A 13,769-nucleotide genomic window follows, 5' to 3' on the forward strand; every position below is an offset into this window, starting at 1 on the left:
ACATAATCAATAGTAAAATAACAAATTTTAATAATATTTTAAAAAATAAATAATAACATAGAAATAAAATTATAAATTAATTAAAATAAATAAATAAATTTTATTTTGAACATAAAATATTTATTAAATAATAATAATACATGAATAATATAAAAATGTATAATAAATTAAAATTATAAATATGATAATAAATTTTATTATTATAATACATAATGTAGTTTGAATTGGATTTGATCGGTTTTATAAAATAAATTTAAAATTTGATCTGGTTCGTATAATTTACAAAAATAAAATCTAATCAAATTTAACTTAGTGTGATTTTAATAAATTTTTGATTTAAATTAAATTGGATGAATAATTTAATTTAAATTAGTTTAAATTTAAATACTCCTAATATCAGGTGAGATTAAACCCCCACTCTTTATACAAGATTATTGCTTAATAGATTTTTAATATTTGAATAATAATTTCTATATTAGTATATAATATTATGACTTATATAATATTTTTAGTGATTACTTTAAACAAGCTTTAAGTTAGAATAATCCATTTAAACGATAAACAAACATAAAAACTTTTTATCTGATAATGAGTTAGTCTTAGATTTAATAATTATGAAATGTTTTCATGTCTATTTCCTATGAGTATGAATTGTAGTTGTTAGTATAATTGATACTTGTTGTAAAATAAATAACTAAGATATGTTAAATATAAAATAAAGAAATAGAATTAGGTGATTCTAGTATTAATATTCACCATAATTAATATCTCAATATAATATTTCAAAGATTGATTTGGTACTAATTATTAATCTAATTTGAATCCTGAAGCAATTTAAAAAGCACAGAAGAACCTAATATCTAATTTCTTCAATCCCTAATTTCTCAGATTCACTTCAATTATTCTGTAGCATAAACTCAAGTTTTTTTATTCACTACTTTTTTCAATGATTCTGTTTGTATTGAGCGACTTTAATTTGTTTTCTTTTGTTTTAGATTAAATCTTAACTCTATAATTTGTTATTGAACTCTTTTCAAAGCCAACTTCAGCTTCATTTGGAAATCCCCGTAAACCATGACCTAATTGTAATTTCCTATTTTCTAAATCCAGAAATCCTGGTCATGTTTTTTTCTGGTCCTAATCGTGACTCTCTGAAGTCATGAACTCTACTGAGAGGAAAGAATTATTCAGAAAGTTTTAATTTATGCCTAGAATTAATCATGTTTGTGGTGGCTAAGTCATCTGAAATCTAAACTAAATATAGGTGTTGTTGCTATCTGCATTTTGTGTAGGACTCAGATCTCTCTATTTCATTGGCTACATTCTGAACGGGTTGACTAGTTGTTTGCACTTATTAGATTTATCGCAAGATTTTACAATGACTAATTTGTTGCCATAAACTAACAATAGTTAAATCCTGGTCATGTTTTTTTTTTGTTCTATTTTATTTTAAGAGCTAATATGTGTCTAAGTTCTGTGCTAGCAGAAAACAAGTTCGCAGTGGGAAGTGGAGCCAAAACTGTTTGTATATGCTACTATGAGCAGGAAAACAACTGGTTTGTCCTTGCTTCTTTCATATATTTTATTTTTCCATGCTTATTGCATCCTGGCAATGTAATGATTATGTTTTTCCATTTTTTCTTTTGGGCATACTTATGACTTTTCCTATATATCTTATATAAGTGCAATTTTTTATGTCATTTTGAAGTAAACTTCTACCTTTATGTCATTTTGGATTTCTCTTGTTTTTAATTTCAGTGAATGATCAACTAAGTTAGATGATTTAACTATTTTTGTCTCTGCTCAATGAAGTGTATTGATGGCTGTGTTCTGTTTGTGCTTGATATTTTTAACAGTGGGGTTCTTAGAGAACTTTGGGTGCTGTTAAGAGAATCCAGTTTGTTTGCCAAAATGCTAGTCTTTGTGTGCCAATGAAATACACAATGTGTCCATGAAGGTACCAGGTTGTATGGGCATTCAGAAAAATATGGTAAGATGGGAAGGTAAGGTCAGAAGGCCAGGAAATTCAGAAAAATATGTCTTTTAACAAAAATGTTGGAAACAAATCTGGGATGGTGGAATTTGTAGGCCCTAATGGGGAGGTTTTCATGTGTAGAAGTGATGTGGAGATTGGTTTGTCTCACCAAGATGCATTGATTGAACTTGGTTGCTGTTGTAAGAATGACCTTGCTTTAGTACACTATGCTTGTGCACTCAAGTGGTTTATTAATCATGGATCAACAATTTGTGAAATATGTGGACACATAGGCAATAATATCAGAATCTCTGACTTCAACAAGGTTGTTGGTTCTCTGAAAGAATATGAAGCCTTGAGGGAGAGAACTGTCAGTAGGGATCCTGGTCCTCATGTTCATGCAAATAATAATACTGGCGTTGATCCTGACGCTGTGGCTGCTATCCGGAGGCAAAGGCTAAGTGAGATTGCATTATGGTTTTGTCCTCATAATACCAGTAGTATAAACAACAATAGCAATGCCGACACAGTTTCACAGGTTGCTTCTGAGCAGCCTTCAAATTTTGTTACTGAAGATGCTGGCCCTGCACAGAGTCCTGCAACCAAGTGGGCCGTGGAAGGCGCAGGGATCCTGCTTGCTACTGGCCTGCTTACAATCACCCTTGTGTGGCTGATAGCTCCTCGAGTTGGAAAGGTACATAAGATTTAAAGCCAATCACAATAAGTGGTGAAACATACCAAATTCTTTATATGGTAATTTCTTGCCTAGATGTCTTTTGCCTGAATGTGTCTGCATATTTTGGAACTGCCCTAAATATGGGGCCTCAAAACCTATGCATTTACATTAATTATTATAGGGTTGAACTTCAGAATGTCATGATAATAATGCATGCATTGGGGTCATGCAAGCATGGTATTTCACTAAAACATGGAGCAAAGACACTAGTCTGCCATTGCTTCCATATAATTTGTAGAGCTTGCCTTTATTTCTCATGTCTCTCTATCTGCTAGATTAATACGAAATTGGAAACTTTAGCTAGCAATTTTATTCAAGGAATTTGTTATCATTCTTATAAAGGACATGAGATTAATAATGGACTCACGTTGATGTTATGGACTGGTATTCTCATACTGATCACTTATAAGGTGTTCTTCCCTTTGGCCATACGCATATTTAGGGCTTGTTTGGGTATGCTTCTAACTAGAAAGCCTCACAGAATTAAGCTAACAAACAATTAACAATCAAATGGATCTAACTACTCATAGTGTAATGAATCATCGTTCGTTTATAGATCAAGATTAAGCCTAGCCTAGAGTTTAGATAACTTAGTTCCAATGTTTAGAGCCACATCAATTGATCAATCAATATGAATTATGTGGACTCTGGCTTATATTCATCTGTAGGCTTCATTTTTTGTTGTCTTTCTTTTGATATGTTTGCTCTGTGAACATCTAGCTTAAGAAGAATAATGTCACTAGCGTTTGTGTTGTAAGGTGGTTACTTTTCTCGGAGAAGTCATTTTTTAACTCTCTGGAGCACTGGCTGCACCACTTTACCCTAGAACAATTTTTGCTGGCTAACTATGAAATGGCTCTAATGAAAAAATTGAGGCTTAAATCTTATAGCAGGTTGTATTTTATGCTATCATTCTGTGCTTCTGGCCCCAAACCTAACTAATTGCTCCATTCATGGCAACTTCGAGAGTTACTGATTTGGATGGGCAAAGGAAGGGACTGGACAGCCTTAATCACATCATAGCTTTTTTAGTCTTAGTTGAATATAGTTTTTTCCATGTTCGGGTTCATTCCAAAATACAGTGGTGTTGGTTGTGTTTGGAAGTTGATTATACAACTTGTTTGCTTCTTCGATGTTGATTTTGGTTAGAAGCCTGCATAATTCAACCTAACCTATAGTTGATCGTATTGTTGTACAGAAAACAGCCAAAAGTGGTCTTCACATCCTACTTGGAGGTGTTTGTGCTTTAACAGTGGTTGTTTTTTTTTCTGCTTTGTAAGTACTTCAGGCACCTTTCTATTGTATTTTGTTTGAGAAATTCGATCGAGTTTTGATTCTTGGATCCTGATAGTTTTGTATACTTGAGTTATTGCAGTTTGTGCTTATTAGAATCAAGTACGGACCTGCACGTTATTGGGCAATCTTGTTCGTTTTCTGGTTTCTTGTGTTTGCAATATGGGCTTCACGGACCTTAGTACTTAGACACATGGTGCCCATACACAATGCTAGTCCTTGGTACTGTGCACGAAGCCAAGGGTTCCAGGTACCAGGCTTTTGGTTTAGGAGATGATTGTTGGAATATTATTTGTCATACTAATCAGAATGAATGATATTTGGTCCCCCACCCCCTTTCTTTTGCAAAATGTAATGATTGGTATTAATTCACAAGGTCATGGTCTGAATTTTTGTTTCTAGACTTTGATATACTTGGTTTCTTGTTTCTATTTACATCAGTCCAAACAAAGTAAATTCATTCTTCGTTTCCCAATTATTATGGAATATGTGCAGGTGGAGGAGCGACTAGTCTCTGTGGATGAATTGCTAGATGCTGATGAGGTCTTCTGCACAGTGTTACTTATCTTGGCAACAGGTATCTCTTGTAGTACTACATAGGTTTCAACTTTCAAGTCTTTAGGTCGGTGGTTTTTTATGTTGTTTATAAGTCTCTTACAAAATTTTCCATAAACTTATTATTCCCCGAAGTAAAAACACCCGCTCCGTCCAATGAACCTAATATATTTTAATTAAAGAATATTCTCAAAAGACATAATTGTCATTTTATAAAGACAGTGGTTATATATATATTGTTTTCTTCCACTAGCAGGGATGGTGGTTGGTGGATTATTAAACTAGTCTATAGGTTTAGCTGTCTGAAAAGTGTCATGTGATATACTACGAATTATTAAGAAGAAAAGAAGATTAATGAATAACCGGTGACTTTGGTTTCCTAGCTAGTTAAGTCTTTTTAAATAATTGTTGGAAGACCTGGTGATTGGCTATGCGATTTAGCTAGCTAAATGCTTATTAGGTAGGTATCTAGGAAAACAAATTGGAACCAATGATTGACATTATTAAACTACTGTAGGTATCCTTTGGAGAAGGTATTGGAGCAGTGTTCCAGCAACTCTATGGTGTCCTTACAAGACTACAGATGGGTATTACAGAGGATGTGATGAATTGGACTGTTGAGTTGAGATAGGCACACAAAGAAATAGCTGGCACTGCATCTTCGCTGAAATCCCGTGCAAATCTCCAATCACTAGACCTAGTTCTTTGAAAATTTTGCTTTTGGATATGATTAGTTCTTGTGGATAGTCACTCGGGTGTGTGTATTGCTATTGAATGACCATATTATTTCTCTTGTTATCTAATATTCTATATAAATTTTATTTTTATATTCAAAAGTTTATTTGCATTAATGATTTATTATTTTTCAAATAGAAAAAATAATTAAAAAGATATAGGTATATAACTATTAAAATCGATAGTAGCGTAAGAATTTGTCGGTATCTAAATAATTAAACCAACGGCAATTATGTTATATAATAATATCGACGGCAACGTTGTCGATTTTAATAAGAAGGTAAAATTCTCAAACTCATATTATAAACGAAAATGATGTCGATTTTATTAAATTATTATCGACGGCTAGGCAAGCTGTTGATTACTTGATTTTATTCGAATTTTGAAAAATCGACAAGTTTAATAACAACCATCTCCGCTGTCTATTTTACCGTCGATTTTTAATACTATCGAGAAAAATCGACAAGTTTAATAACAACCATCTCCGCTGTCTATTTTACCGTCGATTTTTAATACTATCGATGGCTTAGCGGTCAATTTTAACGATGTTTCTTGTAGTATATTTCTTGTAGTATATATATTACCAATATATAATAGCGTACATAAGAGAGAGAAAAAAAAGAGTGTATTAAGTATTAACGGTATAAAAGAGAGAGAAGATTTTAATTGATTGAGTATGTATTATCTCACGTTCTTGTCTTATTTATAAAAGAAAGAGAAAATAAAGTACCGCTCACGGTTAATATTGCACCGCCTAAATTAATTTGATTGGACATTTATATTGCAACAATACTAAAGTTATCTATGGATTAATTTATACACAAAAAATAATATGGCTAACTCTAGAAGTATATAAAATTAGAGTAAATAGTAACTCCGAAAAAAAATTTTAATATGTGATTAAAATGTCAGAATAAATTGTTTTACTTTAAAAAAGCATAAAACAAAATTTTAAATTACCAAGGACAGTAATTTAAAAAATTATGCGGTGATTTAAATGTATAATGTCTTTAAAAGAATACTAAAACAATTTAAAATCACGATTTATTGGTAAACACGTAAAATAATTTAAAATATACAATAATATATAATTTAAAATTGAATAATATTAATTATAAAAATCTATTAAGTATAAAAATGATGTGAATGAATTTATGAATGTTATATAATAAATAAGGAATGTATTTTTATTATTATAATATAAATTAAATGTAATAAATATAAATTGTGTATTTATTTAATAAAAATATAAATTGATAAATGTATATTATTATAATGTGTTATTTTTTTGGAATTTAAATTCTCTAAATTTTGAATTTCACTTCGGTGGATAAAGTAATCTCTCACAATTTATTTTATAAGTAGAACCAAGAAAAAATATGAGAGAAAAATCATTCAAAAGTGAAAGATCACATTTTATCTTCTAAAATAAAATTCAAAATTTTAATTTATTTTTTAGTTGCTCCTAATATCCCTTAATCCGTCGGACTAAGAACTAATCCACACCCGACCAACCCAAATTATTTATTATAATATGTTATTTAATATATGCAATCAATGCTTTTATATATAGTAAATATTAAGATAAAAAACATAAGACCGGAAAAAGAATAAATAAACGTTACTTATTAAATAGAAAATTTTGGCTACTTTTGTTTCTTAAGTTTGGTTCCCAAATTTTTTTTTGGGCAAGAAACACGGATTGTACTCTAATGAAATAACCTATTAAAAACAAAAAGGAAAGCTATACTTAGTACTTATTTAAACGTCATTATCTTAACAAAAAATATCTTTTTTAAATAAATAATTTTTTTAATTTTTTAACATATTTAATAAATTTCTAATAATAAAAATAAAAATACAAAAAAAAATAAAAAATGTTCTTTTTAAGAAACTATAATTTACACTTTTTTTTTTAAATTCTTTTTTTTTAAAAATGATATTTTCATGTAATAAATAAACAAAAATATTTTAATATTATTATATCCAAACACAATTAAAAAATAAAAAAAATCTTTTCACATGAAATATCCAAACATAAAATTACTTTTATTTTTTCATAAAATCTTCTAAAACAAATAACTAAAAAAAAAATCTTTTTTAACAAACTCAGCTAAATAAACCCTTAAAATCCTTAAAATGAAAGTAGTCTGTTCTAATAAAATACTTCACTTGATAAAGGTATTTTTCTAAAATAGCTAATTAGACATTTGACCAAAGGGCTAAAAGAAATCTTTATCTTTATAGTAATACAAATGGGGAGCTCATTTGCTGACGTGGCGCTCATACGTTGAGTCTGGGAGTTTATTTGCTTACGTGTCGTTACTAGAAATTTTTAGATTTATATTTATAAATTATAAATTATTATTTGCTCAGGTTGTTATTTTCAAATTTTAAGTTTGGGTTGTTTTACTTAGGTTGTTATTTTTAAAATTTTAAATTGTTTTATTTGTTTGGATTATTTTACTTATGTTGTTATTTTTTAAATTTTAAATTATTTTATTTAAGTTGTTATTTTTTAAATTTTATTTAGATTGTTATTTTTTATATTTTAACACTATTTTTTAAAATCTGTTAATTCTTTTTAGCATAATTTTTTAAAATTTTGTTGATTTTTTTTAAATTGTAGCTACATAAATTCTTTTAAAGAAATTTAGAGTTTTAAAAAAATTTACATTAATTATTCTTCGGTTGTTACATACTAATATTACAATAAATAAATATTTACGTTAGTTTAGAATTTTTAAATTATTATTTATTTAAGTTGTTATTTTTAAATTTTAAATTTGGGTTGTTTAACTTAGTTTGTTGTTTTTTAAATTTTAAATTAAAGTCAACCAAATTTTAAAAAATTTAGTTATGATGCAACTATAAAAGGATAAGTTCTGAGAGATGTAAAGCACCACAATTTAAAGTACATCAATCCCTTTCTTTACATATATCCAAAATCTCCCTACTTATTCTACTGGCTGATATTCACAAAATTGCTAACATCAATCCTACAATCGACAATTTGTGTGTACGTATACGAGTGATATGGTTATGGACACTATCAAGTTACGGAAATTCTCCATTGCCATACTCAATTGAGATGGTTTGACTCGATGAAGACGCGAGTTTTCTACTAATATCCTTTTATCCATGACTCCAAGGTTATTTATTTATTTATTTAAATTAAAGTCTATGTACATTGGATTAGATATTAAATAAGTCTATATTTAACTTTTTCTTATGTTATTTTCTTTTTTAAGCAGGTATCGAATAAAGGTTGGTGTCATTGATGATTCTAACTGTGGATGTTATGTAGTCTTTGACAATGAGGCAAAACAAGTTTTGGAAGAGAGCTGTGTAGAGATACTTGATCCACTCCTATTGGTAAGATCTAACCAATATTTATTTCTAAAAGCATTAGTGAAGATATTTTTATTGGTACTTTTTATATTATTTATTATTAATATATTATGTAATATTCTGTAGAAAGGAGATCTATCAGATACACCTACACTTTTACTCAACCTAATTGATAAGATCTTTCTCTTCATTATTGAAGTTCAAATATATGATATTTCATATTTTTCACCTTCTTATAAAGTTAAGAAGATGACTAATAATGTGGATCTCATAAATAAATTCAAAGAGGCTCACCCTATTCAAATTGTGAGTATATATAAGTGTACTTCTATTAAAAATTAATTTATTTTTTGCTTTCTTGGTCATTAGTAGTATCTAATTTATAAAAAATAATTAATTATAATTTTAGGATATTGACTACACCGGTGCTTTGTTTCTAATTTCAAAGACATCCTCAATCATTGAAGGGGAGAAAGTAGAAGGTACTAAGGTATTTGTTCAAAAAATATTTTTTTTGTTTGTTCTCTCAAAATTAGATCTTAATTTTATTAAAAAAATATTAGTGAGATAAAATCAAAGGTTAGAAAGAAGTCTTTAATTTAACGTGGTTTTTTGTACAGAATTTGTTGCTTGAATTCTCCATTGAAGTTGCGGCCAATGATGAATCTGAATTGTTGGAAAGTGCTATTACACCAACTAAGTGACTATCCTCGGAGTCGGAAGATTCGAAGGTGGAAGGAGATACTTCAACTTGCAAGAAGATCAAGATTAAGAAAGAAACTTGAGAATTTGGATGCACATGTTTTGGAATCTCTTTTAGAGTCTATCTAATAGAATAATGCCAAACATATGTTTGTTTTGGTGGAAACATTGTCTTTTCTTGAGTTATTATTTTTCTTTTGGCTCTTTTCGATTTTTATGTTTGGAATTTAGAATTTTTTTAAATATAAATTGAAGTTATTTGGTTATTACTTGTGATTTTATTTTTAATTTGATTCTCACCGTTGATATTCTGATAATTTTTAATTTAATATTTAAAGTCATAAAGTTATAAATTTTTTCTTTGAATTATTGTTGATACAATTAAGTTAGTTATTAATTTTAATTGTGTACTTATTTAAAAAAAATCTAATTATAATTTTTAAATAAAGTATTATGTTTATAATTTTAAATTTAAATTCAAATATACTTTTTTTTTGAATTTTTACGTAAGCAATTCGGTTTGAGAATATTTTTTAAAAATTTATATAATTTATAAGTTACTATACTAATTACAAAGGATTATAATAAAATAAATAGAATTATCAGTCTTATTAAGATGTGAAATTATTTATACTATTTAAAAAAATGTAATACTGTTTAAATTTTAGAAAAAGTATAATAAAGTTAATATTGTTTATGATAAAACTATAAAAATTATTTTTAAATTAACAAATTTCTATATTCCTAATGGACAACGGACGTTTGATTAGAAAATTTTATTTAAAAATTTAAAATTTATACTAGCTAATTAGAAAATTCTATTTTAAAAATTTTAAATTTGAATTTCTAATACTAATTTCTAATTAAATAAGTTTTTAACCATTTCAATTTTTAAATTTAAATTTTTTTACTTGCCACATTTATAAATTTTTATTATTATCTTTTTAGATTGTCTCTCCACAGTAGAAATACTTTCATCTTTTTCTCTCTTTTTAAGTATTTTTTCTAAATTTACGTAATTTATAAGGTTATTAATTTTTAGATTACATTTAATTTTATTTATTTTTATCGATAAATAATAGGATTGATACTATTTATGACGAAACTAATAAAAACTATTTTTAAATTAACAAATTCCTATATTCTTAATGAATAACAAACGTTTAATTAAAAAAAGTTTATTTAAAAATTTTAAATTTACACTAGCTAATTAGAAAATTCTATTTAAAAATTTGAAATTTAAAACTCTAATACTAATTCCTAATTAAGTGGCTTCTTAGCCGTTTTGATTTTTAAATTTAAATTTTTTTTATTTGTCACATTTATAATTTTTTTTCTATTTACTTCGTTTACATTGTTATTTTTTAGATTATAACAATAGAGGTACTTTTATCTTTTTCTCTCCTTTTACTTATAAGTTTTTCATTTTCAATCTCTTTAACTATAAGTTGAATTTATTGATCGTGAGATTAAACTTATATTTATTTGAAAAAAGATACTTTTGTAAAAAATATATATATTATTTTCTGTAAAATATGTTTACGTAACTAAATAAATGAGAATAAAAAAGAAATTAAAGCAGCCATCGAAAATAAAATCTGTGCAATTTTACATAGACATAAGAAGGCATTAATTTCATGTTCTATTTGGTAAGTTAGACATGAGAAAAAATTGTAAAAAATTAGTGTTTTCGCATTTTAGAGAGACACAAAATACATGTTTTTAATGGGTATTTGTGTACGACTATGTCTTTCATATTTTTGTCTCAGTAAACAAACAACATACATGTACTCCTGTGTACTTCTCCTGTGTCTATATTTTGATGGACATATATACCAAAAACAGACGCTGTCATATGTGTACTACTTTATTTTTTTAATAATATAAAAAATTTGATAATAAAAATGTATTATGTATAATGTATATACATTTTTAATTGGTTAAAAAATTTATTTATTTGATATTTTTAGGTATATATTGAAAGATACAATAAGTTCAAAGAGAAGTAAGATTATATTGAAGAGAAGATTGATATTAAAAGACAAAGAAAATACAAAGCAAAGCACAATTCAAGGTAGATTTCATATAAAAAAATAAATTAATTATTTTATCATTTTTGTTTTTAGGTTAGAATAATATATTTTTTTATTTGGTATTTTTAAGTATGTCAGTTCTATATATTTAATTTTTATTGGGTATACAAAATAACTAACATGTCATGAGTATTTTGGTCGAATGAAAGCCCATAAAATACAATATTTTTTATATATTATTTAGCTATTGACAAGTAATAAATTATTAATTTACATTGTCTTCGTAATATGTTACTAAATTTGTTTATGAAAAAATTACAGGAAATTCGAGTGATAGTTCTAATGGTGTGTATTTTCAATCGGTGTTGTCGAACATTACAAATAGCATTAATACAGATTTTTATTTTTGTATGATTTTTTTTAGAACTTGCTTATGGGAATGTACATGCACTTTATGTATTTTGATTTTTCTACTATTTATTCAATTATAAACTTTAACAGAAAATATGTTCAAAACTAATATCTCGAGTTATCTTATTAGGTAATAACCCAACACCATATTGATCAAGGTCTCCAATTACTAATCTACACTCTGTAGATAAAAAAATGATGTTCTAATATTAGTGATATTAGTAATTCAGGTATCACACATGAAGCATATGATAGTCTATGTCATCAGACAAGTCAACAACATCTTCAACAAACATCAAATAATATCTACCAGTTACTATGTTAATATGTTTTTATTATTTAAAGACCAAAAATTTAACTTTTTAATTGGTCTATTAAAAATAATCATTGGTATATGCTAAATAATTATTATAGATTCATTGGAGTACACAAATCGAATTAGATTGCAAAGGGATGTAAGACTGAATATGAAGACTATGCTATTTCAAAAGAGACATGGTAAGATAAACATGATAAATTATAATTATCACAAAACTAAAATTTTACTTTTTTTATCTTTAATACTACCTTCATAATATATATTCATAATTCAGCTGATTCAAACATTTAACATATATTCATTTTTCTTTTTTTATAATATAAAATACTTGATGTATTATCTCTAATGATTACAGGAGCAAGTACATTTAATTCAAATTTAGATACTAAAAAATTAGAAGAAGTGTGCATAGCTGAAAAAAAAGACACCTGATACAAAGAGAAACATTTTTGAAGGAATTGACTACAAATCTTTCAAAAATTTTTCAAGAAGTTGAGAATATTACTGAAAATACGACTATTTTAGATGATTCTGTGCAAATTTAATACCCAGCCATATTTGATGTAGCTGAGAATACAGGTAATTTAAGAGGTAGCAATATCAACACTTTATTATTTACTATTGTTATGCTTTTTATAAACAAAAAATTATCGTTTAGTGTTCAAGTTTTAAAATTCAAACTAAGATATGGTTATATATTATAATTTTTGTATTTGAACATTGATTTATTGTAAAACTTAAATCTTGAGATTGGCACAATGAAATTGTATTATATGATCTCATCTTTTTAATCCATAAATTGCATTCTTCGGTAATCTTTTATAAATATTATTTTTATACTTAACATGGTGAAAGAAAGGTATATTTTTATATAAATTATTTGTTGCAGATATAACTAAAACAATTTATTATCTTGGTGATTATTAGATGTGATAGATATTGATGACCCAGAATTTTTTGTCGGCATTGCGACGCCATGATATGGTACGAGGAGAGATTAGAGAAGTCCAAAACAGGATCCAATTTTGAGTTCTCAATATGTTGTATGCGAGGGAAGGTACAACTGCCGTTTTGAAGCACCTGATCGGACGCTCAGGAATCTTATGTCAGTTACCGATCAACATAAGACACATAAACCATTTGGTGGTAAGATTGTTGTTCTAGGAGGTAATTTCAGACAGATACTTCCAGTGATTCCGAAAGGAAGTAGACACGATATATTAGCATCCGCTATTAACTCATCCCAGCTGTGGTCATTTTGTAAGGTTCTGAAATTGCATACGAATATGAGGCTTCTAATGTCTTCTTTGGATCAAGATGAAGGTGAAATGAAGATATTTGCTAATTGGATACTTGATGTTGGAAATGGAAATATTATCTCTGTTGTTGGTGATGAATCAGAAGTTGAAATTCCAAATGATCTATTGATTACAACTACTGATGATCCTCTCTCTCATTTGGTAGACTTTGCATATCCAAATTTGTTGCAAAATATGTCAGATTACAGGTATTTTTAGAGTAGAGCAATTCTTACACCCACACTTAAGAGTGTCGAGAAGGTAAACGATTTTGTCTTGACAATCTTTCCAGGGATGGAAAAGGAGTATTTGAGCTCTGATACAACATGTCAAGCTGATGAGAATGAAGATGTAACAAGAG

The 13,769-nt window shown here is 27.3% G+C and overlaps 2 protein-coding genes across 2 annotated transcripts; both read left to right on the top strand.

Moving 5' to 3' along the window:
- Positions 1-696: 696 nt before the first annotated feature.
- LOC112747713 (uncharacterized) lies at positions 697-5,395 on the top strand. Its single transcript, XM_072217547.1, has 6 exons — positions 697-1,556; positions 1,857-2,669; positions 3,910-3,981; positions 4,087-4,254; positions 4,500-4,581; positions 5,077-5,395. Exons 2-6 carry the CDS (start codon positions 2,037-2,039, stop codon positions 5,178-5,180), a joined length of 1,059 nt encoding a protein of 352 aa, XP_072073648.1. The 5' UTR covers positions 697-1,556; positions 1,857-2,036; the 3' UTR covers positions 5,181-5,395.
- A 2,167-nt stretch (positions 5,396-7,562) lies between these two features.
- LOC140179059 (uncharacterized) lies at positions 7,563-9,616 on the top strand. Its single transcript, XM_072217548.1, has 4 exons — positions 7,563-8,669; positions 8,772-8,951; positions 9,055-9,135; positions 9,266-9,616. The coding sequence occupies exons 1-4, from the start codon at positions 8,526-8,528 to the stop codon at positions 9,347-9,349; spliced, it is 489 nt and encodes a 162-aa protein (XP_072073649.1). The 5' UTR covers positions 7,563-8,525; the 3' UTR covers positions 9,350-9,616.
- The last annotated feature ends 4,153 nt before the right edge of the window (positions 9,617-13,769 follow it).

Source organism: Arachis hypogaea, chromosome 15, assembly GCF_003086295.3.
Source record: "Arachis hypogaea cultivar Tifrunner chromosome 15, arahy.Tifrunner.gnm2.J5K5, whole genome shotgun sequence".
NCBI classification, from domain to species: Eukaryota; Viridiplantae; Streptophyta; class Magnoliopsida; order Fabales; family Fabaceae; genus Arachis; species Arachis hypogaea.